The sequence below is a fragment of the Watersipora subatra genome, chromosome 11 (genome assembly GCF_963576615.1).
Source record: "Watersipora subatra chromosome 11, tzWatSuba1.1, whole genome shotgun sequence".
Classification (NCBI taxonomy): domain Eukaryota; kingdom Metazoa; phylum Bryozoa; class Gymnolaemata; order Cheilostomatida; family Watersiporidae; genus Watersipora; species Watersipora subatra.
The window spans coordinates 2,205,275-2,233,179 of NC_088718.1; the positions used below are offsets into that span (position 1 = coordinate 2,205,275).

The 27,905-nt window shown below is 35.1% G+C and overlaps 1 protein-coding gene across 2 annotated transcripts; it reads left to right on the plus strand.

Annotated features, from left to right (window-relative positions):
* The first annotated feature begins 291 nt into the window (after nucleotides 1-291).
* Nucleotides 292-27,860, plus strand: LOC137408405 (carbohydrate sulfotransferase 4-like). Of its 2 annotated transcripts, XM_068094922.1 has the most exons (13): nucleotides 292-437; nucleotides 3,212-3,393; nucleotides 5,849-6,023; nucleotides 8,172-8,286; nucleotides 12,607-12,818; nucleotides 13,855-13,978; nucleotides 18,532-18,655; nucleotides 20,459-20,640; nucleotides 21,169-21,323; nucleotides 23,037-23,139; nucleotides 24,611-24,746; nucleotides 25,767-25,865; nucleotides 27,686-27,860. In XM_068094922.1, the coding sequence occupies exons 2-13, from the start codon at nucleotides 3,239-3,241 to the stop codon at nucleotides 27,858-27,860; spliced, it is 1,755 nt and encodes a 584-aa protein (XP_067951023.1). In that variant the 5' UTR covers nucleotides 292-437; nucleotides 3,212-3,238. The 2 variants fall into 2 exon arrangements, with proteins under 2 accessions (XP_067951023.1, XP_067951024.1); XM_068094923.1 differs by lacking the exon at nucleotides 3,212-3,393.
* The last annotated feature ends 45 nt before the right edge of the window (nucleotides 27,861-27,905 follow it).

A 27,905-nucleotide genomic window follows, 5' to 3' on the forward strand; every position in this document is an offset into this window, starting at 1 on the left:
ATTACTGGCTGTGGCGGAGATGTGAATGCATGAATGATAATTGTTAATTCAAGGTGAAGCGAATGTCAGTCGTATCATTGTCCTTCTTAGTCAAGTTAACAAAGAGATTCAAATTCCATTAGACCCAGTAGACCTTTTCTATAGTATATTGACTTGAACTCAGCTTTTGTATGCAGTAATGGTATTTACATTGTTCAATAGCGATTAGTTTGGATTGTTCTACTACATCAATGCATGGTCTAGTTATAGTAGCTCCTACTAATGCCGGTTGACTGTATGGCATTTCGGTTATGTGAGGTATCTCAAGCCTTTTTGAAACAGGTATTCATGGGAAACAGATGCACTGGTGGCACTTTCACACTGTCCTGTCTGAAGATTGAATGATAGGAAGTAGAGGGTGATTGACAAGTACAGCAAGTGATTGGCAGGTACAGCAGGTTAGTACAACTAATTGCTGTGATGAAAAATTCTTTATGGCATAATGGGGATGAATAGGAGTAAACTGCGACATGATTGGACAGCAGAGTTTGTTAATAGGTTTCTGCTAACCATGATTGACTTATTTCTTCTTAAAATAAAAAGTTTAGTCTATCAAACATCATATTAATCATCGTAATATTGCATAATATTAACATACTGTAATAATAGTTAATATTGCTTGGATCGCATCATCAATTTAAATATTTACGATCATTGTAACAGTTTGGTGCTTTTACAATTTCATATTGTTTCTTCATAATCTTTCATATAGCAATGCAACTGAGTTGTGACTTTTTACCACATTCTGCCAATTTGCTATATGCGATCCAAAGAAGAAGCATCATTTCATCACTTTTGTTGCACACTCTTGCATAAAATGACTCCTGGCTCTTTGCGTTTTCTTTTGTTTATTCCATTTGGTCTTGAACAGCAGCCAACAGAGTTTCAGCTTCTCTCTTTATGTATCCATTTTTTACTCATCTGAATGTCTTATTCTGATCTTCCCATGCCAGTAGTCTGATATATTTCTCATAAAATGGCTTCTAGTTTTAGCTTCAATTCTGTTTCATTATTTCCTGTTCCTTCTGACCATTTCATTTGCAACTCATTCTGCTAGATAGTCGTGTCCCTTTTTCCTACCATCCCCGTTCCCGATAATTGATTCCTCTGACAAACCCCTCTTTTATTTTCACCTTGCTGCATGTACAAGCATGCTCAGTGTTGTGCGGCAATGCTCTATTCATCGTCTCTCTGCTGATCCATACTTATCCATACTTATCCATTTTCTCACCTGTCTTCCTAACTACCTATTCATCTCATCCAGCTGTTGTCTTTCTACTTGCTAATACAAGGTTAGTTATTCGCACCTACCTAACTCTATGTTTTGTACATGCATCATATCATTAATGTATAATGTATACAGTAATTTGTGTTCCTATATATGATTCAATGTATTGCTGCTGGTCTTTGTTATGTACTGTTTGAATTCTGCTGTCTGTGAGATCTTACTGCACTCTCTGACTATTTACCTCGCTGTCTCCTTTCTTAGGCCTTTGCTAAGCTTGTTGTTACACCCTGTTTTTGTAGTAAACTTTTAAAGACTGTCAGCTCTCAGCTTGCACTGCTAGACTCCTTTTTAGATGTTGTCACGATTATTTTGTAGCAGAATTTTTAGCTTTTTTAAATTGGTGCCCTTTTGTTGGTATTTTACTCTTTCTTGCTATAGTTGCTATATTTAAGCCTGTGGTCCTTACTGTCTATAATGTTCTAGTCTCAGTGTGTTTGCTGGTGCTAGAACAGCTGTAATCCTAGTTTGCCTACCAAGGTGAACATTTGGCACATTTCAATGAAATCTAATTTTTTTCAGCTTATTTTTCCATCTCTTTTATATGTATGCTTATTATTATTGTATTTACTTACAATATTTATTAGGGCATTTTAGAAGTTTTGGGCTTAGGAATAGTTTATGAAAATATTCGTTTCAGCATACAATGTTTTAAAAATATTAGAAATATTGGAACCAATTAAACTCATGTGTAGAGGTTTGGTTGCATTTATTTATCTTAGAGCAGGGGAGAGCCTTCAATGTAATGTTGCTGTACATAATAGCTTCAGTTCCATGCATGTATAAGGAGAATGACTTTTACACACTCCCATATCGGCTTCAATATACAAATATTGATCATTTACATGTCTAATTATCACCACTGCTGCAGCTCTCAAAGGCTCATTAAAAATCAATAGCCATTTTAGACCTGCTTCAACATGTCACACTGGCATCTCTAAATTGGTTAATATGTTGAATGCCCTGTTTCACCTTACAAGGTAACAGTTTCTTGGGTGCAAAGGTATACCAATAGCAAAACCATAGAAATACCCCAATAAAATCTTTAATTAAATACAGGTGGTTGAGGCATGCAATGCTGAAATGGCAGAATATGGCAAGTTGTTTTCCCTAGTATTAACATTCTAGACCGATTCATAAAAATATTACTCCTAGAGTGAACATTCTTGTGTCAATGGAGCTTAACAATAGCAAAGCGACGTCACAAACTGGCACATTATTAATAATCTAAGAGAAATTAACTGTATGCTTCACTCAGTCTGTATCAGCTCATGTTTTTATTATGATGCCACAAAAGGATCATATTAAAGTAATATAATCTGTAAAGATTGTAAGTTTTTATGGCTGGCAAAATGTTGAAACGGTTTTTATAATCTAAACCAGTCAACAAGTTGAGCTCATTTCATAAAGATACACCCTCAGTCAGACTATGTTAATTTTTCAAAGCATGATGGTCAATGAAATGGTTTTATGTCTATGTATGGGTTTCTTTTATACAATCAACTCTAATGAATGTGTCTATGAGACAGATAATATTAGGTTTACTGATAAGAGGTGCAATTCTGTGTTTTTGGGTGCGAGTAGAATTGAACTGATTACAAACTTGGTATAGTTTGTTTTAGCGCAGTGTTATTTACAGTATTGGTAGTGTGAAATTTGTGTTAACGAATGATGCAGCAAGAGAGCACGAATCCAGAATCAATTTTTAAACATACATGTGGGATGCTGAATTTTTTTGGTTAAATCCTTCTTTGGTGATTATGTTTTGTCTGTAGATAAATTATTTACAGCACACTTCTCTTTTGCCCTTACATATGACAGTTTATACTGTAAGTGTGGTGTCTGTTAACTTTTCTTTACCCTCTGTCTCTCTTATCTACCTTACAGCTCAGCTACTTACCTTTTTCTACTGGTATGAAGAGGCGGTCTTTACTAAATTGTGGAGTCTTTCTGCTTCTCTTGACCCTCTGGTTCTGTTATCTTCAAAGCTTCTCAATAGAGGGGTATGCACGGTCCTCCTGGACAGCTGGATCCAACCTTCCTTTTTTGCTGAGACTGTTTCCATATCGGTGGGTTACCACATGTTCACATTTCAAATTTCTGGTTGCATGCCAAAAGGTTTATATGTTACGGTGATACAAGTCAAGGTTTGACTACGTAAAAGCATCTCATCATACCTACCTATATTTCTTACATAATTCATAAACTGATTTCACTAACTTGGTTTTTATGGTTAAATAAAGTAAACACAGTACAGAGTGATTTTGGATGTATGTCGAGTGAAGTTACTAGGGAGGTCTACTAAAATGTAACGCTATAAACTGACATTTAGCGCTGCAAATGGCTCCACACATGTACTAGACTTTTGCTAAGGTTTCACAACTTCAAGCCTCATCGACTCCAGTAGTTTAGGAATCTAGTGAGAGAACATCTCTAACTTCAGCTATTCTAGTCAACTTGATTTCCTGCAACTATTTCAATTTGATGTGTTTATTATGGCGCTGGTAGACTTAGTGCTCACTTATGGCTGGTTCACGCTATATCGCCATATCTCAGCGTTGATAATAACATTGTTCACACTATCACAAACCTATTCACGGCATCAGCAAAGGTGAATAATGTAAAATGTAAAATAATGTAAGATGATGTAAAATGCAAACTCCATATATAACGTAGTGTTCTCATTTTTTTTTTATCGCAAAGGAACCTCTTTTTTTCCCGTGATCAAATCAAATAGTAGTCCCGCAGCAACTACCATAAACGGAAATAAATAAATCATGCTATCCACAACTGCGAAGTACTACCATCAAAATGATGCACATTGTACAGGCTGCCGTTGTACAGGCTGCCGTTGAGGTTTAATAAAATATCAAGAAAGTTCGACAGCTGCAAACTCTCCTGATGCCGCATTTCCTTGGCATGCTATCGGTTTATAGCGCACATAATCGACAATGAACGCCGAAAGGACAACTCCAAAGTAGAGCGATATAGTGTTAACCAGGCTTTAGGGGTATTTGAATTAAGAGCAGACTGGTCCAGTGGTTACAGCGCGGGTTTATTATCAATTGGTCAGAGAGGGGTGTTTGAATGAAACAAAAAACATTGGTGGTGTTAGGAAGATAGTAAAGTACTTCATGTTGTGTCTCTGTCAGCATATTTGGAGGCTGCACAGCTTACACATGGTGCGCCGCTATTATGATGTTGCTGTTTGTACATGTAGAGGGTATAAACCATTTTTAGCTTCTACACTTTGTCCATTCTTCATTAACATTTATATTATTTGCTTCTTTTGCAAAAGCAACTGTAGCCATGCCAAGTATTTGTATACGATATTGAAGAAAAATCACAAAATATTAGTTGAAGTAACTTTTCAAAATTTCTGTGGATTTCATACTATTTTAGTTGTGCACGTTAGCATTGCTTAAAGGTTGACTTGCAACAAATTTCACATTAAAGTTATTTGGTATCAAAAGATTCACCATGTCTTACTCTGTTGTGTTGAATCTACGGCGGCTTTTCGTTTTTGAGCTTTTAAGAGCTTGTAATCACCTTTCCACATATTTTGTACCTACAACACAACACAGTAAGACATGGTGAATCTTTTGATATCAAATAACGGTAATGTGAATTTTATTGCAAGTCAACCTTTAAAGATGTAAAGTAAACATGCCATTGCTGTTTATATTTTCTTTTTCCTATGATGTAACTATCTGTTGCATACTTTTTAGTATTGTATTTTAACCTTTAATGCTTAAGATAGATTTTTTACATTTTTAATCAGATGGCCCGGAGGTGGCGGTTTAAGTGGCTGTTTAAGTGGCTGGTTCTCAGAAACTAGATGGAGTTTTGCAGCAAAATATATTGATGATCTGGCGGAAGGCATGAAGCATAATGCGTGAGAAGTTTTGACGAAAGCAGTCACAAAATGTGGAAACGTTTTCACAGACTAACAGACAAACATTTAGATTTATATATAGACTAGCTGTGCTAGTATTAAAAATCAGCTAATTAACAATGAGAGGTAATGAGAGTTGCCTGCCACTTGCTATTAGCCTGGCACATTGCCAATGAATAATTTGAGTAAGCTTACTAATAAGAGCTACCTCTTCTCATGGCGTTACGCCCTAACTTTGTGTCGTGACCGAAAGCGGAAGCCTATTTGCTCCCATGTAGCGACATATATTGCCTAAAAAATCTATTAAGCACGTGTGGTTTAGTTAGTAAGATGCCGGACTCATGAACGGGATGTTCTGAGATCAAATTCATCAGATTGCGAAGTTTTAATTTCAAGATTTTAATAGCTATAGCTGGACATATACAACGACGGATGACCAGCTTTGAGAAATATATGTATAGAGATTAATGTATATAGATTACCAACTAGCTATAAACCAGATATCTGCTAGCTTTTTCCTCTTCACTCAGCTTGACAGTTACTTTAAGCCACTGGGCTACTTGCAATCTCATCTTTCTCAAAAAAGACTTGCTTAAAGAAAGTCATGATAACGAGAGAGGATATTATAGGACGGAGAGACAAGATTCAGAGAAAGAGAAGTCTATGGAGAGGCTTGGCTGCTATAGCCTTAGTTCCTGGCAGGTTCAGTGGATGGCAAAGCAGAATGTCTCCTCTAACCAGGTGTCTGCGGAGGCCTGTGTAGGCTACTGTACTGACAGACTCCACATGTACTCCTACTATCAAGTGCGTCTCTACAAAAATACTATTAATAATTGTGATAATAAGATATATATAAAACTAATAATATCCATAAACAATAGCATTTTTGGACAACCGCTTATTCCCTGATACTTTTCATCAAGTTGCCATTTGTATTGGGTGTGTATAATATTGGCCCTGTGAACCCAGGTTACCTTCATCAATTTGTGTCGGTATCTCTGGGCAATTTGCCAAAAAAGTAGGACATTTTGAAATTTACTAAATACAGTCAAACATGGATAACTCGTCCACGGATAGTTCGAACACATGGTTAATTCAAACGGTTTCTTTGGTCCGTTCCCACGTAATGATAAATTGCTATAGATAACTCGAACTCAACACTGTTAATTCGAACTGTTTTTTGCCCAACGGCTACCGAAACGGTTGTTATCGCTTTAGAAAATCACTTTATTCAAAGACATAGAGGTAAACCTCATCTTTTCGTAATTCATAAGCGTTGTTATTACCTCCATCGGCAAAATATTCTTGTCAACGACTTTTCTAAAGGTTTGGTCAAATTTGATTTATACTGCTATACGATGAATAGCACAGGCTTGCCGGGTCACGCACTCAAGGATTTTTGCCACGCACATACAAAACAAAAACAGCATGTTGTTTTGTATGTGCATGGCGAAAATCCTTGAGTGCGTGACCCAGCTAGCCCGTGACGAATAGTTTTCCGACGTTGATTCCGTGTTGAATCAACGTCGGAATGTTGAATGTTTAAAACGTTTTAAAAATTGTTGTAATTAAACGTATACGTTGTCTTAGCTAAAAAAAACTATTCATCGTTTGACCTAAACACAAAATACGTATGTACATTCAATAAGTATCCATTCAAAAAGCGTGAGTGATATACAATGTACCGTAAAACCTCGTAAAACTTTTAATTGAACTGCCTCGGAGTGTTGCTCTTAACGAATCCCAGTTAAAGTAAGGTAATCTTTGCATAAACTTCAAGAAAAATCGGCAAAATTGATCGTGGGTAAAGCGCTCAAAAGAAAAAGATGTCTTTTTTTTAGCATTTCAACAACGATCAAGTTTTGTCAATGTCAATCTAAAAAACGTCCTGGCAATAACATCACCTCAAACAACAAACCAATCTCAAGTGATAGAAAAATCTCTATACTTTTTGATAAAAACGTTTTAAACTTTACATTAGAAGCATTTAATTTGAAACAAGCCATTTGTGCTTTTGATTTATATTATAGTTTGCATATGTACATGTATCTACTAATAAATAAGTAAATACATGGACTTGTGACAGTGCTCTGATAACTTGAACGCTCTGATAATTCGAACACTTTTGCTCGGTCCCGTGAAGTTCGAGTTATCCATGTTTGACTGTATATCTAAATATGCTCATAATCAAATGATATTTGGTGAAACCCTTAAAAACAAGTCCAACCACAGCAACACACTGCAAATGTTGCCAAATAAAACATATTTTTGATGCTTTTCTAGGCTACAGCCGTCTAAAGCTGCCCTAAACATTAATATACGATTATTTATATATGTGTTCAAATGGATGGTTTAGGCTGTAGTTCTTTTTCGACCTATGGTCTGTTACAAAAAACTGATGCTTCAAATGGCCTGGATTTTGAAAGCTTTCACATAGAAGCCTCTGCCTAACTACATGGTGTTAACAGATAGCTCTAACTGAACATGACTAACAGGAGTTTTAAAAATAAACTCACACCCGACTTTAGTGAATTCATCATAACGTATCGGTGTTTTCCGATCATCGATTTTTTTATGTTTGGTTATCTGACTTGCCAGAATGCTTCAAAATTAAAATTGTCAAAACTTGATCCATTAGAATGCAAAGGATAAAAAATACTGATACTTTTGATAAAACCTACAATAATTTTGTGTAAGTTTATTTTAAGAAATATCTAAAACAAGTTTAAAATCAGTTGCAATAATAACCTGAGTTCAACAATAGAACCTGTTAGCACTAGTATTCTTCTATGTGCTATGCTGCTTAGATCTCTAGCCTGTGTTCCTACAATTTCCCTGATTGGAATGGCTAGACATAATTTTGCTCTAGATTTAACTACATGCAATAGGTTTAGCTTAGGATCTTATATCATGACTCTCTGATTGTAAATAGATTCGTCTGTTAATTTTCAGCCACATCAAAGCTTATGTCGATGTGATGATAAATTTCAAACAAAAGGACTGGCAGACAACTCCTCTTGTCCTCAGAATCTCTCTGAGATAGAAACAGCACATGTGTACTTGCCTCGTAAGTTGTTATCTCAAAAGTATTTGACAGCAGATGCCGGAGGGCGTGTACAGGAAAGCTGCCTCATTTGTGAACTGCAGTCATCCCTCGACATCAGAGCTTTATGTGTTCTAGGACTGAGCTCGTATGTCAATCCTCTCATATCTTAAAAAATATTTTCTGGCATTAAATAACTAAATGCAAATTAACACATTCCCACCATCAAAAAAACACCTAAAATTGGGATGTTACAATGAAAAATGTGTATTTAATTGTTCTAATTTAGTACCTATGTTCACAAAGTAATAAATACTTATCTAGTTGTTATGATCTACAATAAAATGTAATATTACTATGTACAGTACTGTATGGTGGTCTTACCTTTGAGACAGACGTAGCGGCTGATGGCTGTCTGTGAGAGATTTGACAGCAGCGCATTCGGTACACTAGACTTCTGTGACAGTACATAATCTGATATAAACTTTAAATTTAATGTAAATGAACTTAGCTTAAACACACTTAAAAATAACTGTTCATATTACGTTACACTAAACTTAATTTTAATTCCGTTATCATTTTTTACTTTTTTTAGCTTAGCTCTTTTTGAACTGCTTTTGCCCTTTTTTTAACCTTTTCAAACTGATCCGACTAGAATGGCCTAGTGATGCTGTTCCCATAAACAGCCTCTCATATACTCAGCGACCTAGCTGCCTCCTCAAGAGTCTTCTTGTTTTTTCGTATCCCAAGGCAAAAATTTGCTTGGAAATTTCCTTGTATCTCAAATTTCTCATATGTTAAGGTACGACATATGATAAATATGTTGAGGTATGACTGTATTTCTTTCTCTAGGAGGCTCCTCTGTCACAGGGCTATTTGCCTTGATCAGCGCATAAGCTATAATTATTGTTTGGAAGTGTCCGCCTTTAATTTCCGTGGCTTCTCGTTATAAGCAGCTTTTACCGTGCATATGACATGTATGGATCCAAGGCTATGCGTGCCTAAGAACAAAGCAAAAGTTGGTCTCGGACGCTAAATAGCAAAATGTACGAAATGATACAAGGTGATGCTTAAACCTTGCGTGTGATTGGCTGATGAGGCTTTAAAATCTATATCTCCTAATAATCCCCTTATTGTCAGTGCGCGTTTTGGCCGATTTAATCCCCCTGGTCACTAAAAATATTTGGTTCCAAAACTCTGTCTGGTTCCTGGGAACCAGCCTCTCAAAAACCGACCTGCGGGCCGTTTGATTGAAGATGAAAGAAATCCTGGGCATCACCAGGTTTACCATTATAATTTATGTAATAAAACTATTAGTTTCATTAGTGTTCAATGCAAAATCCATCATAGATACACATGACCATGTGATTTTGAAGGAAGCTTAGCAGGTAAAAAGGTGACAGCAGGTGGCGGTTGGGGTGAACATTTTTTTATGTCATTAATTTCTATTGAAGTATACCGACAAAAGGAATAACTGTAAGCCTACTACTTCTGTAGAGTTCATGAGCTTTTAAGTTTGATAAACTTTCTGAACACGGCACACTAAGTCAAAAACCAGATTGCTGCTTGTGAGTTGTTTTTAGTCTGTGAATTGATTTGGAAGTTAACATTTTTGATATCGGCAAAATCTATAAAATATATATAACTAAACATACATAATACACATAATATATGTAACTAAACATATATAATACACATGATATATATAAATAAACATATATAATGCACATGATATATATAACTAAACATATATAATGCACATGATATATATAACTAAACATATATTATACAAATAATATTTATAAATAAACATATATAATACACAAAACATGCATGTATATAATATCATATAAATAAACATATAATGCACAAATTTATATTAATAAACCTACTTTGTTGTTCTGTCTGTCTATTGGTCTGTGTTAACACTAAGCGCATTCACATTTTTTGGCTGATTTCATTCAAACTTCACACACAATCATATATTCTGTCACTTCCACCAGGTCATTAAAATATTTTGCTTCAAAACTCCATCTGGTTCCTGATAACCAGCCTCGTAGACGCCCACCTGCAGTCTGTCTTATTGAAAATGAAAGGAATTCTGGGCATTGCCCGGCTCTTTTCTAGTTTCTCATAAAATTTGGCTGCTGCTTTTTGATTGGATGTTTCTGTAAGTTGTTTTACCAACCACTATTATAGTGGCTGCTTTATAATTACCGGAGTGCTGTCCCAGCTTATTTAGGCCAATGTGCAGGCAACTTACATTTGATATAAGAGTATGGAGTTGGGTTAATTATGGTTGATAGCTCCATGACTGTTACAGGACAAAGGATTTGTATTGGCAAGCGGCTTTAGCCAGTTAAAGACACGATCAAGCGTGCCAGCGCATCTGATTGTGTATAGTAGAAATGGTCAGGCATTGAAGTGCTAGGCATCAAATTACCTGTCAAATGATTGCAAAATCTTTTCTTTTACATGTCCATTGTCTCACTCAAGTCTCCAGTCGCGTGACATTTCAGATCTAGCCTGACAATCATTCAATAGGAAGGCTTCTAATACTGAAACCATGACTTGTTCCGCATCAGCTTCACTGATAACTTATTGTTTACTACCATCTAAAGGCTGGTTCACACTATAGCGCTGTTTTTCACCGTTTTCCTTTCGGCGTTCGTCGGTAACTATGTGAACAGTGAACCGATGGCATCGACGAAGCAACACGGACACGTCGGGAAAGTTTGCAGCTGTCAAACTTTTCCGATATTTCGCCGAGCGTCGACGACCGCCTTTTAAATGTGAACCATTTCTGTGATAGTAATTCACGAATAACATGATTTTTTTAAATCTGTTTATGATAGTCGCTGCGAGACTAGTATTAATTCCAGCATGTGGAAACAAAAACATTTCTTCGCAAAAATTTAAAAAGAAAAGTGGGAACACTACACCTCAGAGTATTTTTTGATGCAAACAGGATAGGTTTATGATAATGTGAACATCGTTATCATCGACGATCACCGAAGTATTTTGGCATCAACGCTGAGATACGGTGATATAGTGTGAAATAGCCTAAATGCTGTGGCATTTTATCAAACTCGCCGCATTACAAACCTCGTTTTTTTCACTCTGCCTTCACAATGGGGTGTGCAAGAAGGGGGAGTTTTATATAAATAAACATTTACAATGGGGTGTGCAAGAAAGGGGAGTTATATATAAACCTTTGTCAACTTTTAATTATGATCATGACATTGAGACATATTGTTATTATTTTTATTGTGACATCCTTATTATGATTGTTATGAGTATGAGGCAGCTTTCCGCAATTTAAATCTTTTCAAACTGATATGACTAGAAAGGCTGAGTGATGCGATGGTTCCCATAAGTGGCCTCTCACATACTTAGCCACCTTTCTGCTGCTTCGTGAACCTTCTAATTTTTCTCGTATCCCAAGGCAAAATTTGCTCGGAACTTTCCTTGTATCTCAAGTTTCTCATATGTTGAGGTACGACTGTATTTCTTTCTCTAGGAGACTCCTCTGTCACAGGCCTTTTTGCCTTGACCAGCGCATACAGTAAGCTATATTGTTTAAAAGTGTCTGCCTTAATTAAATTTCCCTGGCTTCTCTTTATAAGCTGCATTTACCCTGCATATGACATGTAGGGACCTAAGGCTATGCGTGCCTAAGGACAAAGCAAAGGTTTGTCTCGGACACTAGACAGCAAAATATACGATAAACCTAGAAAACCTCATAGTAAATGAAAAATGCAAATGTTTGACATATTCTTTGATGCTGTCTTCTCCTGTAGACTGTGTTATTTCTAAACTGTAACCCGTCGGTCTGTGTTTACTTGTTTAATCTCAACAGAAAACAGTTTAATCCTCCAAATTATGATTTACACTTGAAGATTGGTTTTAGTGGCATGGAAGGATGACTCCCTCAGGTACAAGTAGATGTTACAAATCTTGCAGAGGCCTTTAGTTGAAATCGGTAGACAATTTGTGATAGGTTAATTTTACAAAATATAGTTTTTGATTGGTTGCTTTAACTAATATACAGTTTTGATTGATTGATTTAACCAAAGTATAGGTTGGGATTGGTTGATTTAACCTAATTAAAGTTTGTGATTGGTTTGAATTAACGAAATTTCAGTTTGTGATTGGTTAATTTAACCAAACTATAATTGTGATTGGTTGATATAATCAAAATATAGTTTGTGATTGGTTGATTTAATCAAAATATAGTTTGTGATTGGTTGATTTAGCAAAAAGAAAACAGAATTTTATAAAAACTAGTCATCGGTAAAGCAATTATCAATCATTTTGTTTACTGAATAAAAATGATTTCTACAGGTAACGCCTCCAACATAAAGTATAAAACAATGAGCAAGTCCTGGAGGAGGTCTGAGTGCAGCTGCCATGACTTGAATTGCACAGAGTTGCATTGCGCTATAAACTTGCTGGACAAGGTCTGCTGGGTCGGGCCACTTGCTGACCAGTTGAATTTGAGTCAGCAGCCTCAATGTGAAGGCTACAAACTAGTGGCAGCTCTAACACCATACAATGTAAGAATTGCTGCTGGTCAACAGCACTGGCTAGTATTACACAAGTAGTTAACAAGTGTATTGGTGAACTGGCTGTTGGTGAAATATTAGAGCAAATCAATGAGTAATTATAGTTGTATTGTACTTGTTTGTTGCTTGTATAATTACAATGTTTGGAAATAAATGATGCCTCATCACAAATTAATAATTGCAGTTTTTCTGCGGTATGATGGCTATGTATTCCTACTCTTTTGTTGATAGTTAAACATAAAGATTCCATCACTACCTTAAGACAGTTGATTAAATGAGCAAATTTAAAAAAAACTAAGTTATCTATGAATGCTACACAAAGCATGAAAATAGTTAATAAAACTAATCTTATGATTAAAATTCCATTCTCATTGTTAATAGAGAGATTGTCAGGAGTGTTAATAAAACCCAGAGAAAAATTGTATGCCCAATAATCTATAAACAATAGAGGGTGAATGATAAGCTCAGGTGGTGGTGTGTCGGGCAACCCAAGTCGCATGTTGCGAGCTTAATTCCTTTATGGTGCAATATTTTTTTCTAAACTCCAATCATGGCGACCGGCGAGCAGAAAATGTATATTATTTAGTTATATATAGAATTCTAAGATTGTTCTTTCTTAAACACTAAATTTGTCGCCTACGTATATATAGGAGACAATATATATAGCACACTGCTATATATATATATATATATATATTTAAATATATATATGTATGTATATATACATATAGATAATATATATTATATATAATGTATATATAATATATATCTATTATATATATTATATATATATATATATCAATACACTGGTATATATGTAACAGGCTGCTATTTATTTAGCAGTCTATTTATTTTAAAACGGTCTAGACTAAGAGTTAATAGCGCACATTAGAAATATACATGATAACCATCATCTAGCCTTAGATCAAGCAAATTAGCTCACCCTTTATAGGTAGCCCATCCAAAATTGTGAGTTGCATGTTTGGAATTCCGGCCACTACATTGTGTGTATGTTCTAACATTGTAGTTAACCAAAACGTACTGCGTACGAGATCTCTTTGGATTTTTACCAACTGTCAGCTGTGATCCATGGAGATACAAAAATTGGCTAGAAACCCGCCTCTACCACATCATCTCCAAACCCGATTTAGGTAGGTGATAATTGGGAGTTGCACTCTCTTGGCGGAGTTTTCATTGACTCGTTTGCGAAGAGGTTTTTTCTGTCACTGTGACAGACAAAACCTATACTTCCATAAACATTTTGTTAGGGTAGACAACCTTAATTTTATTGTACCACAATTTTCTTGTGAGACAATTTAAAATGTTGTCCAAAAGCACCAGTACATGTACAGATCAGTGACAAACAGCGATTTTAGTTATGGCCAAGTAACGGGCTGGTAACTCAGCTTATTGGAAATCTTTGCACTAAGGCTAACGGCCTACTATCTCTATTTGTTTTATCTGAAGCTATTGTTTAAAATAGTGTCATGTTCAATAGTAATGAACATATTTTGTTACGGATGTGTGGCTATGGAAACTAATTATTGAAGTAGTAATTGCGATGGAGTTTCCATAAAATAACTGAGAAATTCAGCTAACAGCTTTTGCACAATCATTCTAAAGTTTGAGTGTTTCAGTTTATTGCCAACTGGCCTAAACAACGACACACAATCATTTCTAGTTGTTATCAAATAACTGATCAAAGCTATCGGTGATGGACTGTATGTAAGTAAAGGTGATGGACGGTTGGCAGGTAGAGGTGACAGACAGTGTGTAGGTAGAGGTGATGGACTGTGTGTAGGTAAAGGTGACAGACTGTGTGTAGGTAGAGGTGGTGGACTGTGTGTGGGTAGAGGTGATAGATAGTGTGTAAGTAAAGGTGATGGGCGGTGTGCAGGTAGAGGTGATGGACTGTGTGTAGGTAAAGGTGATGGACGGTGTGCAGGTAGAGGTGACAGATGGTGTGTAGGTAGAGATGATGGATGGTGTGTAAGTAGAGATACTGGAACAAGTATAAATTTGCTTACGTGAATTTTAAATTAACAAAGCTTATTTTTACTTCTTTTGTTTTTATGTGTGCCTTTTTCATTTTGTTTTTAATTAGCATGAACTTTAGTTTATTTTCAGATTTCAAGTTTTCTTTTTTGTATCATTTTCACCTTTTTCTTAAGATTAACTACTAGACAGCTTCAAAAACCTTGAAACTGTTGGTAAGAAGTTGTTTGTTCGTGTTTTTCTGCTCTTCATACAAAAGCATTCTTTATTTTTACTACTATTGCTACGTGAACTAACCATCATGGGATGCGCCGTTTAAAAACTAAGGAGAGTATTAGCTCTGTTTAATATTACCTGGGCATCATTGAACTGAACTGTGAAAGTGAACTGCAACTGTTTTACTGATTCACATAAACTGCAATATTTGAAAAAAATTCCATAGAAGTTTAAAGAAAATATCTTAGAAATTACTACGTATATTGAGTCAAATATTCACTCAATTTCTGTATCCTGCATCTTAAAGTTTGACTATGAACCAAGGTTTGGCTGTGCTAAGGGTTGAGCAGTTTGAAGGTCGACAGAACTTATGAGTGTATAAGTGCTGCCATATTCAAAACCGCATATGATTGCTGGTGCCAAATTATCCCACGACCAAACGAGCGGCGCGAGGTTTGAGAGTTTTTATGATAAATGCATGTGCACACAACTTACGAAAATTATTCATCAACAATGAGACAAACCCTTGTCTCGAAATTTCATCAACAAATTTAACCATCGTTTCGTAAAGTCGTTAAAGTACAGTCAAACATGGATAACTCGAACTTCACGGGACCGAACAAAAGTGTTCGAATTATCAGAGCGTTCAAGTTATCAGAGCACTGTCACAAGTCCATATATTTACTTATTTATTAGTAGATACATGTACATATACAAACTATAATATAAATCAAAAGCACAAATGGCTTGTTTCAAATTAAATGCTTCTAATGTAAAGTTTAAAACGTTTTTATCAAAAAGTATAGAGATTTTTCTATCACTTGAGATTGGTTTGTTGTTTGAGGTGATGTTATTGCCAGGACGTTTTTTAGATTGACATTGGCAAAACTTGATCGTTGTTGAAATGCTCAAAAGAAAAGACATTTTTTTCTTTTGGGGTTTTACCCACGATCAATTTTGCCGTTTTTTCTCAAAGTTTATGCAAAGATTACCTTACTTTACCTGGGATTCGTTAAGAGCAACACTCCGAGACAGTTCAATTAGAAGTTTTACGAGGTTTTACGGTATATTCTATATCACTCACGCTTTTTAATAGATACTTATTGCATGTACACACGTATTCTGTGTTTAGGTCAAACGATGAATAGTTTTTTTGTAGCTAAGACAACGTATACATTTAATTACAACAATTTTTAAGACGTTTTAAACATTCAACATTCCGACATTGATTCAACACGGAATCAACGTCGGAAAACTATTCATCACGGGCTAGCCGGGTCACGCACTCATAGATTTTTGCCACGCACATACAAAACAAAAACAACATGCGATTTTTGTTTTGTATGTGCGTGGCGAAAATCCTTGCGCGCATGACCCGGCTAGCCCGTGCTATTCATCGTATAGCAGTATAAATCAAATTTCACCAAACCTTTAAAAAAGTCGTTGACAAAATATTTTGCCGATGGTGGTAATAACGACGCTTATGAATTACGAAAAGATGAAGTTTACTTCTATGGCTTTGAATAAAGTGATTTTCTAAAGCGTTAACAACCGTTTCGGTAGCCGTTGGGCAAAAAAACAGTTCGAATTAACAGTGTTGAGTTCGAGTTATCTATAGCAATTTATCATTACATGGGAACGGACCAAAGAAACCGATCGAATTAACCATGTGTTCGAGCTATCCGTGGACGAGTTATCCATGTTTGACTTTATAATAATGATACAAAACACATACAAACCTATTTAAATATGTTACCAAGTCTTTGTAAACCGTCGTTATTATCTTAAAACTTACTCATCTGATCGGATTATACACAAATAGACAGATTTATTTGGACGAAAATCGCTACAAAACGCTTGAAAAGCTCGGTTTAATAAAAGTTAAGACCGAAAATTGAAACACCAATAAAGCCGTGCGACAGATAGTAGAACTATTTAGCAGTGCGCATTTCGCGAGAAAACTGTGCTCATTTCACCAGTCTATGGCATTGTTTACTTGTAATCAAATTTATTTGAAGGTTTCTGTAATAAACGTAGACCGTTTGAGGCGTAGACCAATTTACAGGTACGAAATTGTGGTACACAGTTTATCAGCCTATGTTTTTTTGTCCGCTTATCGGAGGTTTCATTATTTAAAACGTTAGCCGAAATTCTTTACAACTTATGTACAAGCTAGGGCCGAACTACAACGCCCCTTTATGACGAGATCGTTTTTTTATTTTTCTGCAGTTTGCAGAAAACTTTCAGACGTGTGAACGCTCATTCTTGCTTTCTGTTAAAGATCGCTATCAAAACCATTCTACATTAAACACAACCAACTTTCAAACTGTGTATAGTACACAGTAGCTTGTCATTTTACTTCTAATTTTGCATTTCAAAGTTATAATAAACATATATTTCCTTATTGTTGTTGTTAAATTACATGCATTACAGTAGATTAGGCCTACAGCTTTATAACACTTTTATAACAGCTTTTATTTTGCTGCAGTTTGGAGAAAACTTCCAGACGAGCCAACGCTCATACTTGCTTTCTGTTAATGATCGCTATCAATACCATTCTACATTCAACACAACCAACTTTCAAACTGTGTATAGTACACAATAGCTTGCCATTTTACTTCTAATTTTGCATTTCATAGTTATAATAAACATATTTCCTTATTGCTAGTTGTTGTTAAATTACATTATTAAGCTAGATATTCCATTAACGTTGTTAAATTAATTATTAAATTACATTATTGTTAAGTTACTTATTGTTAATTTACAGTAGGTTAGGCCTACAGCTTTAATTAATATATTTTAAGTGTTGTAAAACAGGTTTGAGATAGTAGTAGATTAGGTGTGATTTTTGTGTGATTAGGTGTGATTTATTGTTGTATTAAACCAAGCTTTTCAAATGTTTTGTGGCGATTTTGGGTAAAATCGGTTTGTAAAGCATAGTTTTGAGATAGTAGTAGATTATGTGTGATTTTTTACAACCTTTTGTGTTGCATTATTGACTTTTTGAATTTAATTTCAAAACAACTTGGCAACTACCATGGACATACAACTTTCCGGAACACCACATCGCGGCCGACGCAGTGGCCATCCACGTGTCTCTCGATTATTACAGCGCAATAGGAGGATTAATAGGATAAATAGGAGGATAAATAGGTCCTCACAGCATCCATCTACATCAAATGCTAATGTTCAACAACACGCTACTCAAATTAATAACAACAACTCATCTGATTCAGATAATTCTTTAGTAGAATTATCACTTTCTTTTTTTCAATTATCACTTTGGTCGTGGGCTGTATGACAGTGGAATTTCTAGTATTTAATACAAACTAGTATAGCAACAACTAGAATGTTATTCCACCATGTATGACATCACAGACCACGTTACCACTCTATTGGTTGCCTTCATATGTGGAGGATCTTCCAGTCAGCTGTCATTTGACCTACCAAATCATCTCTGAATTTTTAATTTTGTCTATTTTGTCTTTTTTAGTCAGAGTACCGCTGCAGCAGACGACGCAATCGAAACCAATTAAAATTTTGCTCGTTGCCTATTACAGAAGTGGGTCAACGTTTCTCTCAGAATTATTCAAAGGATACCCAGACTCGTACTATATGTGAGTACTAGCATTATTACATCATTTTATTAAATACAGTATTTATCCAATGCAAACACTCTCTGGTAAAAATTATCAAAATTTTATATACAGACTGTAAATATTAAAAATTAGTAATAAAATAGTACGTTAACTTAAGCAACTAAAGTTACTTACAGTAACTTTAATGTAGCTTGTGGTCATGATATGCAATAAAATGTAACATTACAATGTACTATGTGCACTACTATGTGCAGTGATTTCTTACCTTCTAGACAGAAATAAAACAAAAATAAATAATATTCTACTGTAATTATTATCTATGACAGGTTTAGTAATTGTAATATTTACTATAATAAGGGCTGCATTTATCCATCTGTCTGTCTGAAGCCATGCTAAGCGTATTAAAAAAAGTATTGCATCGCATGGGAATCGAACCAAAACTCTCAAGATCTGAATCAATCACACTACTATCTGCATTACACAACCACTATTCCATGTTGTATAAAAGTTATGAAGATATATGTTATGCATGCCGATCTCTTACTCCGCACTGGGACTGGCAGCGTATGAGCCAATACAGAGCTCACATGTCTATGGCTAACACATAGCTGTGTACCATACTTGTTATTAAGTTCCAAGTTCATTGCAGTAACATGGCAAACCTATAATTATGACTTGGCTATAATAACCCATGAAGTTTTATATTACTTTCAATATTTTGATGAAGCCATGTTCTACTGTATATTAACATTAAGGGTTTCTCATGCGCCTTCGTACCCGTTAGAAGGAGACTCACGCTATTAAGCTTGCCGAAATAGCCTTTTTCTACTTCTGTTTCCCAATAGCCATCATTTTAGTCTTTACTCTATAGAGCACTGATTTGAACTTGTATAGTCCTTTTCCTTTCATACTTGTACGCTGGCAGTCTTGTGTACCAAGACAGATTGTCAGGCCTACCGACAATGCACAGAGAATAAGTATGCTCACAACTATTCTGAACTTATGGAAGGCTGTTGATAACCCAGATGTAAGAGTGTTGGGTCATAATACCGAATGTCACAAGTTCAAATCTCGTATGATGCAGTTTTTTCCCAACTTCTAAACATGGCTTCGGACATACTGATGAACTTATTATAGTAAAAATTAACGTTTACAACGAGACTTGACAAAATTCGTTAAACACATCCAGGCACTCAAATATAGCCATCAACATTCTTGCTTTGAATAAGTAGGTTTTCTTTACAGGCTTGTCATGAGTGTTTGCAAGAGAATAAATAGTAATAATTGTTTCTACTTTCTGTAGTTTAAACACACTCTTTTGATTAATATCATTGCATGACTTACAAAAAATGTAATAATTTTATGAAAAGAATCCCTAAGTAAAAGTGTTTTTCACATTATGTTCTGCAAGGTGCCGAGTCATGGTCTCATAGCTGATGACCGGCTAATCTGCTGTTCTACAGTAACATACACTATAGTTGAAGCCGTGTATAGAAAGACTATTCAATGCCAGACATGGATTTAATTAGATAAAACAATGGCCACACCTCTAAATATACGTAATAATAAGGGCGAACTGTCATGCCTTCAAATTTTAACACAGGAGCCTTTCAAATTATTTAATAATTTGTTTATTAATATTGTCTAAACATTTCATACTACTGAATTATTAACAAATCTTATTATAGATGTGCAAGAAAGTGTATAATATTTATTTTTACAGAAATAACATCGGCTAATGTTTTTAATCATATTAGTTTTGTGTGTTACAACTTGATGTTGTTTCATGCGCTACAACTCGCTGCTTTTTTGCTTGAACAGGTATGAACCTCTGTATGGCGTCACATCTCACATCCGGTATATGGCGCACGAGGGTATTGGAAATGCAGCATACAAGAACGGCAGCGTAGACTTGCTTGCCAGAACATACAGGTGCCATTTTGATGGCATTCCTCTCAGCAGCCTCGACTATAGCATTACGAAATCTAGTGCCTTTTTCAAAGGTGTGCGTCTACTCCAGAATACTGTTCTTGCAAGTTACTTTTAGTGAGTTAGTTATTGCCAGTTGGCTTTTGCTACCTGACATTTGCTAGTGGATTTTGCTAGATACCTGTTTAAAAATTTTCAAACATCATTGCATTTTGACAGTCGCGCTTTTACCGTTTGGATAACTGCAGTAACGTTTCCTATTATATAATTCACAGCATAATATTCTGCTCATTGCTATGGTAACCATTACATTAAATGTAACTGGCAAAATGAGCCATGTAATCTTTTTTTTTAATACCTTTGAATCCTTTTTAACTGATTTTGTTATTGTCATAATCCTACCTTTTAATAAATCAAGAGAAGGATATGGCCCTTCAACACTCACCCTGAGCTGTATATTTCCTGCCCAACTGACATATCAAACAGAGTATGTCAACCATAAGCAGGTCTTTACAGGAAGTTCCAGTTTTATCCAAACTGTTATGAGTGATCATTCCTTATACACCTGTTACATATTGTCATTCTTATCAAACATTTTACAGAGTGTCGGTCAAGAGCTAAAAACATCCAACTTTCTTGCATGCAAGCTCTACAAGCAGCTTGTCTATCTAGCCCAATGATAGCCATAAAGACAATACGCTTTAAAATGAGCTGGGTGTGGGAGCTCTTACAGGAGCCCCAACACAAAGAGTTGAAGGTGAGTAACCAGGGAAAATTAATTGATAGAGATGGACTACTGTCACTAGGAGTAGGTAGTCAGAAGTTATGTTCAAGTACAATCAAAACAAATAGAGCCTTGTAAACATACGGTCACATGTGTGGAATGTTTTGGCCAAAATATATGAAAATATTTGGAAATGAAACTATTCAGTCAAAACTCACGAAGTTGTCAAAGTTGTGCATGCACATCGGAATCGTCGACGAAACGCTTTCTATTGGCTGTAGCAAATAATTAGCTAGCGCAATTGTAGCAGCTTTTGTGATTAGTCTAAGACGCATATAACGACATGCAAGAAAATACCAACGCAATTCAACATAGTAAATACGATGCAACTAATTAAATTGCGCTAGAAATGACATCCTTTTTTAATCAGTTGCATCGTATTTTCTATGTTGAAATGCGTTGGTATTTTTTGAGTGTGTTGATATATGTGTCATGGGCTATACCCTCCGCTATACCAATGCTTAAATCGCACTCGCTGATACATGTATTTGGCTTCAGTCAATTAAAAATGTTTCTTCGACGATTTCAGTGCATGTACAGCTTTGAAAATTCTATGAGTTTCAGCCAAATATTTTCAAGTTTCCGAATATTTTCGTGGTTTCAGCTAAAACATTCCGCATGTGTGGCCGTACCTTTAGGCTGTAGAATGAGAATAGATTACCCCTTAATAAGAAAATATAAAAATTTAAATTGAATTTAATTATAGTTTTTTAAAAGCCAGAGTTAGATATCTTGATTTCAATTTACAACCCAAAGTGAAATTATTCTCATAAGACTGAAGTTTGTGTCATATACTACAGTTGATTGTTCACATAAATTGTTGTTTATTGTTTTGGCCGTATTTAGTGCGAAAACCCTTTCAACTTATAAAAAAACCACTCGTTTTCAGTGCTTTATAGTTTATTAATGAGACTTTGGATTAAAACTTAAGCATCAAAGGTAAACTTTAGTGCACATCCTGCGTAAACATGTTATAATCTACCATGTTATAATCCAAGGCGCTATAATCCATTTTGTTAATCCCGGAAAAACATTTATCCTTTCTAATATCGTTGAGACTTCTAGTGACAAGACAAGCTACTATAGCAAGCCTGAGCACTTCGCTGTCAAACATCTATCTGGCGGCTCCAACAGCACCTTTTTAGATTTAATTAAAAGGTGTACTTAACATAAACCGAGTGTTCCAGCGGTGCAAATCTCTTTCAGTACTTTGGTGAAGGTAATTGAGGAACCATAAAAAGGACAGAAGCTCTCAATCAATATAACCATTCTAACCAAGTAGGCATATCATACCCCCTACAATCTTAGGAGTTTGTAAGATGTCAAAACACATGCAAGAGTTTTCTCTGCATTTGCCATGCAGGCAAGTATAAGATTAGAATAATTTGCCTGGGATCAACAGGTGGAGTCACGTGTTCCTGTCTCACTCCTAATTGAGAGTCTTGGGTTCTTGCTCTGTTTTTACATGAGAGTAATGTGCTCCTTCCTCACACTTGTATGAGAGTCATGTGCTCCTTCCTCACACTTGTATGAGAGTCATGTGCTCCTTCCTCACACTTGTATGAGAGTCATGTGCTCCTTTCTCCGCCTATCTGAGAGTAACAGTGATAATGAAATACATGTATATGAGTGAAAAAGCTGTTTTATGTATTGAAAATTCAACCTAAATTTATATTTCTGCTGCAGGTGTTACTTCTGCTGAGGGACCCTAGAGGGGTGTGCAACTCCCGAATGCACACCCCATTAAAAAGCCCCACAAATATTGCAAGCCTCAAACACCATGCGCAGAGTAAGAATTTCAGCTAACTACAATTTTTTTCGATTTTTCGACCATTTGGAGAAGAACTTTCAACAAAAAAAGCTTTGTGAAAAATGGTTTCATTTTGTCTTGCATACCTATATTATATTTTCAACTATATTATGCAGTCAAATTATGGCTTTTCGGTCTCTTAACTTGTGTTTTTTCCAACATATGTAAATTTAAAGCAAAACAGCAAATCAGTTTTACGCCTGAAGTTATTTTCAAGACAAATTTCTCATATTCTTAAAGCAGTGCAATTTTGTACGTGAAAGCAAAGAGGTTAAAAATACTAAAAAATAAAATGTGATAAGTATAAAATAACACAAATATTTAAACAAACAGATTGAACCTAATTTATTTTAAATTAGAGAGAGTTGAAGTGCATTTATTCATGATCGCTTGAACCTATTCATTGCAGAGCTTACATTTCATGTTTGTGTCTCAAAAGTAGAGTAACCATGACAACCTTTTTATTTGTTATCCATTTGCTAATTTAGTTTTCTAATGTTTATTTTTTAAATAATTGTATTTAATTCAATATTTATAATTTCTGGTAATTACATGCAGAATTTACGAACAACTAACAGTGAGCTTGACATTGTGCTTGAGATTTCTTGTATTTTCAATGCAAATTGCTGCATTACTCTCCCGACAACATTCCATTAACACGTTCACTGAGAGCAATTGTGCTAAATGCATGCGAAGTCGCATTTTTGAGTTGCTAGCCAGATAGATTTCTATTTACGTATATGGAAAGATGAAAGTTTTAAGAATGTCAATCGAGCACAGCATTATTTGGAGTTGTCCTACTTTTTCACATCAAATAAGCTAGATTTAGATTACCAGTTTGACTCTCGTGTAAAGCAATCTTTTCATGAAAAGCTTCAATTACCATCTATAATATTTCAACAGTTTCAAGCAGGGGTTTAATATGAGAGTTTCAAAAGTACCTATATAGAAGTACATGTATTTACACGTAGGTTTATCATAGGTTTTTGCTCTGTAATGAATTTCACGAAGTGCTCTATATTTTTACAGAACTATTGGCTTACCATACCACTGGTTTAACATACCACAAAGTCTCCACGAAGAATAACTTTTCATCTTGAGGTTTAATTTATAATAACAGTCCCAGTTAAATTTTATCATAGTTCAAAGGGCTAAGGAGTAAGTATTTAATACAAAAAGCGATTCAAATTCTTTCAACTTTTACAAGAAAATTTAAGTACAAGGTCTAGCTGCTGCAAACAGCAATGAAATTGAGTTTTTGTGCCCTGCAAAAAACATTCAGAAGGGGAAATTTTAGTTCAATTAATTTATGTCTTCATGTATGGTAGTTGGTACTAAAGTCTTAGACAAAACAGTCATAGTGTAATTCTATTATCTTTTACTTTACTTCCAGTTTATATACTATCTTTGACTTGACCTAATTCATTTATATTGTTTGTTTTTATTACAGCGTACTGTGAGGCGATGATTGAAGACATGGAAGCTGCCAGACAACTCCTAGCGGCCGGATATAAAAACAATATATTTATAGTAAGATATGAAGATGTTGCTGTGAATGAGGAAACGGCAGTTGAGAATATTTACAAGTGAGTCCTGAATGTGATATATTCAGACTACCTTAGCATTGTTAACTTTAAGTTTAAAGGGTTTTCACTGCGAGTACGACCGAAACAACAAATAAGACAATGTAGATAAACGACTGGACTAAATTACAAAACATCTGTTTTATGAAAGTACTTTCACTTGAGGTTGTCCGTCTGATTTAGGATATCTTATTCTGGCTCTTAAAAAATTAATTAGATTCAGTCTAAATTTTTGATCTTCTTGTTAGGGAGTTATTTACTCTTTATTGATTTAACTTTATTAGGTTAAGTAGTTACTTGCCTGTTGCAAGTCTTTAAAATTTATTAATTTCTATCATATTATTTAGTACTAGTACGCCGTGAGGGATTGTCACGTGTAATCATTATGAACACAATTATTCCACTACAAGGTTGCCTAGTAGTGCAGTCGGTAGTTCTCTTGGCTGCAAATCTGAATGTATGAGTTCAATTCTTATATGGTGCAACCTTTTTTTCTAACGCTCTTAATGTTGCTTTGAACAGACGGACGGACATGGTTCTTATTATAGTAAAGACTGCAATAAAGAGTAATAGTAAAAACAATTTTGTGTTAGTTTCCCTTTTCAAATTATAGCTGTTTAATTTCTTAATGTAATGAATTATAAAAACGTTGTTTTGTTAAACAACATTTTGATGTTGTTTAACAAAACAACATCAAAATGTAGTTTTATTCTAAACATCTGGTTTAGTATAAAACTGTATGTTGTTTGCTAACTCCGTATGCAGCTGGTAGGTTAAAATATTGTACAGTAATGAGGGACATCCCTCAACTACAATAAATATAAATTATAAAAAAATTGCTATCTTACCGAGACCTTTTTTTTACTGTTAACACTTCCGATTGTCTCAATTCAACTGTAGTATCAACTCAACTCAGAGTATCATAGTGAGTCTATCAAACAGTCATGTTTCTCTCGCTCTGAATATAAACTGATTTAGCCTCCTACATGCTCATAAAAAAAAAACGTTTCTGTGCCTGCATAGACTGATGTCCCTGGGGACTGTTCCAGAAGCTGTAAAGTGGCACTTCCGTAACCTTTCACAGATAGCTCAAAAAGCCCACCCTTTCTATAGCACAAGCAGGTGAGTGTAAGTTATTCAGGGTGACACAGTTGAAACCAATTAACGTTAGTAGAGCTGCAGTTGAACTAGTAATAGAAAAGTGATAATTGGAACCAGTGATAGATCAAGTTGTGATTATAAGAGTGAACATTTATCTTGGGACTGTCAAATTACTCTATTAAGTGTGATTTTAAAATTTTTGAATTTATTTTTTTGCATGCAGAGTGCACCACATATAGCTAACATCATCAGCGTTAAACACAGCTATGTAGAATTGTGCTCATATGAATACTGGAAAGCTTATGTTCTCCAGTTGCTATAGTTAACCTTGTGAGTTATCTGGTTTGTGAATTTGTGCAAAAATGTGAAACTGTGCTACATTGTTATCTAATGCTATACAGTGCTATATAATGCTATACACTATAACATTATACAGCTATGCAATAATATATAGTGCTATACAGTGCTATATAATGTTATGTAATGCTGTACAATGCTATATAACGCTATATAATGCTAGGTAACGTTGTGTAACACTCTATGGTACTGCTTTATGACACAATGCAATGCTATGTAATGCTATGTAATGCTACATAATAATATGCAATGCTGTATTATATAGCATAAATTTTTACATGACATTAGTATCATATTCATTACCTGCAAATCTGGTTGCAGAAACTTGTATCCTTGGAATAAAAAGGCATAAAAGTGTTATTAGGCTCCTTAAAAAAGCTACACATCGATAAATTTTACAAAAATGTTAAATTTGAAAATTTCCTTTTTGGCTTGAACAATAACAGGCATAGAAATTGTTAGAGAGGCATCTCATGGAGTACCAAAGCAAATAATTTCATCAAACTGGAATGCTTTGCAATGCGCTGAAAAGGAAAAACAGTTTTGTGCTGCTATCATAGTTGTAGTTAGGTCAATAAGAAACTCCGTTACCAGGTTTAGTTTGCTACTGACGGCAGCCATACTCCAAATTGGCTGTTTTCTCTGATCACAAGATCTAATTAGGGGTATTTTAAGCAGAAACATTTCTGCGATCCGCTTTATTAAAACAGCCAATCAAAAAGCAAAGATGACATTTTACTTGTTAAACAAAAAAGTGCTGCGTAGAAATTAAACACCTACAAATACAGTCAAGTCTACATAAGATCGCCTGAGCACACTATGTAACATTCTAGCCAACGCCTCACTCCACACCTAACTTCACACCTAACTTATTTTAAACTCGCAATATTCAAGGTTCAAAACCAGCTTAAAAATGAAGATCCTGAAGGTGAAATTAAAAAAATATATATATAGAGATGGTTTAAACTTCAGTCTAGGTTAAAGCAAGTTGCACAGAGTATCTCGATCACTACCTCTAGTTTGAATAACTCAGATCTAAGATAACGATTTATTATCACTTAAATACTTTGAAAGTTTTTTCACATAATTAACCTTTTGCATGGTTTTATAAAATGGATTTGTTTTAATGCTATATGTAATTATCTGCCACATTTATTGAGGAGCTATCGTAGGTTTTTAGCTGTTGAATAAAACAAATCAATGTATTCCAACACAGTCATCTGCTCATGCATATGACCGTTTTAACACAAATGTTTTGGAGCAAATCAACATTGCAAGTGAAGGTATATCGAAACTCTCTTGCCATTATGCGCATTCATTGGCAAGAATCGTCAAAAAACAGCCTTAGCCAGACGCACATAAAACAAACCAGGTTACTAGTGGGAGTTGTCTTTTCGACAGCAAGCTAATTTCTTACCAAGGAACTCTTACAGTTGAACTTTTTGATCTGATAATAGTTAATATCTGTACAAAATCTTTGCCAGGTTGAACAGTGAATTTACAGCTCACCAATGGAAAACAATTCTGAGCTACGAGATGGTCCAAGAGGTAGACAAGATCTGCAGTGCAGCTTATAAAATCTCAGGATATCTTCCTGTGGTCAACCAACAGCAACTTTTGAATCGCTCTAACTTTCATAGAACCAATTTACCTGGCTGATGTTGATAAAGAGCTATTAGTATTTAGACTACAGTAAAAACCTGT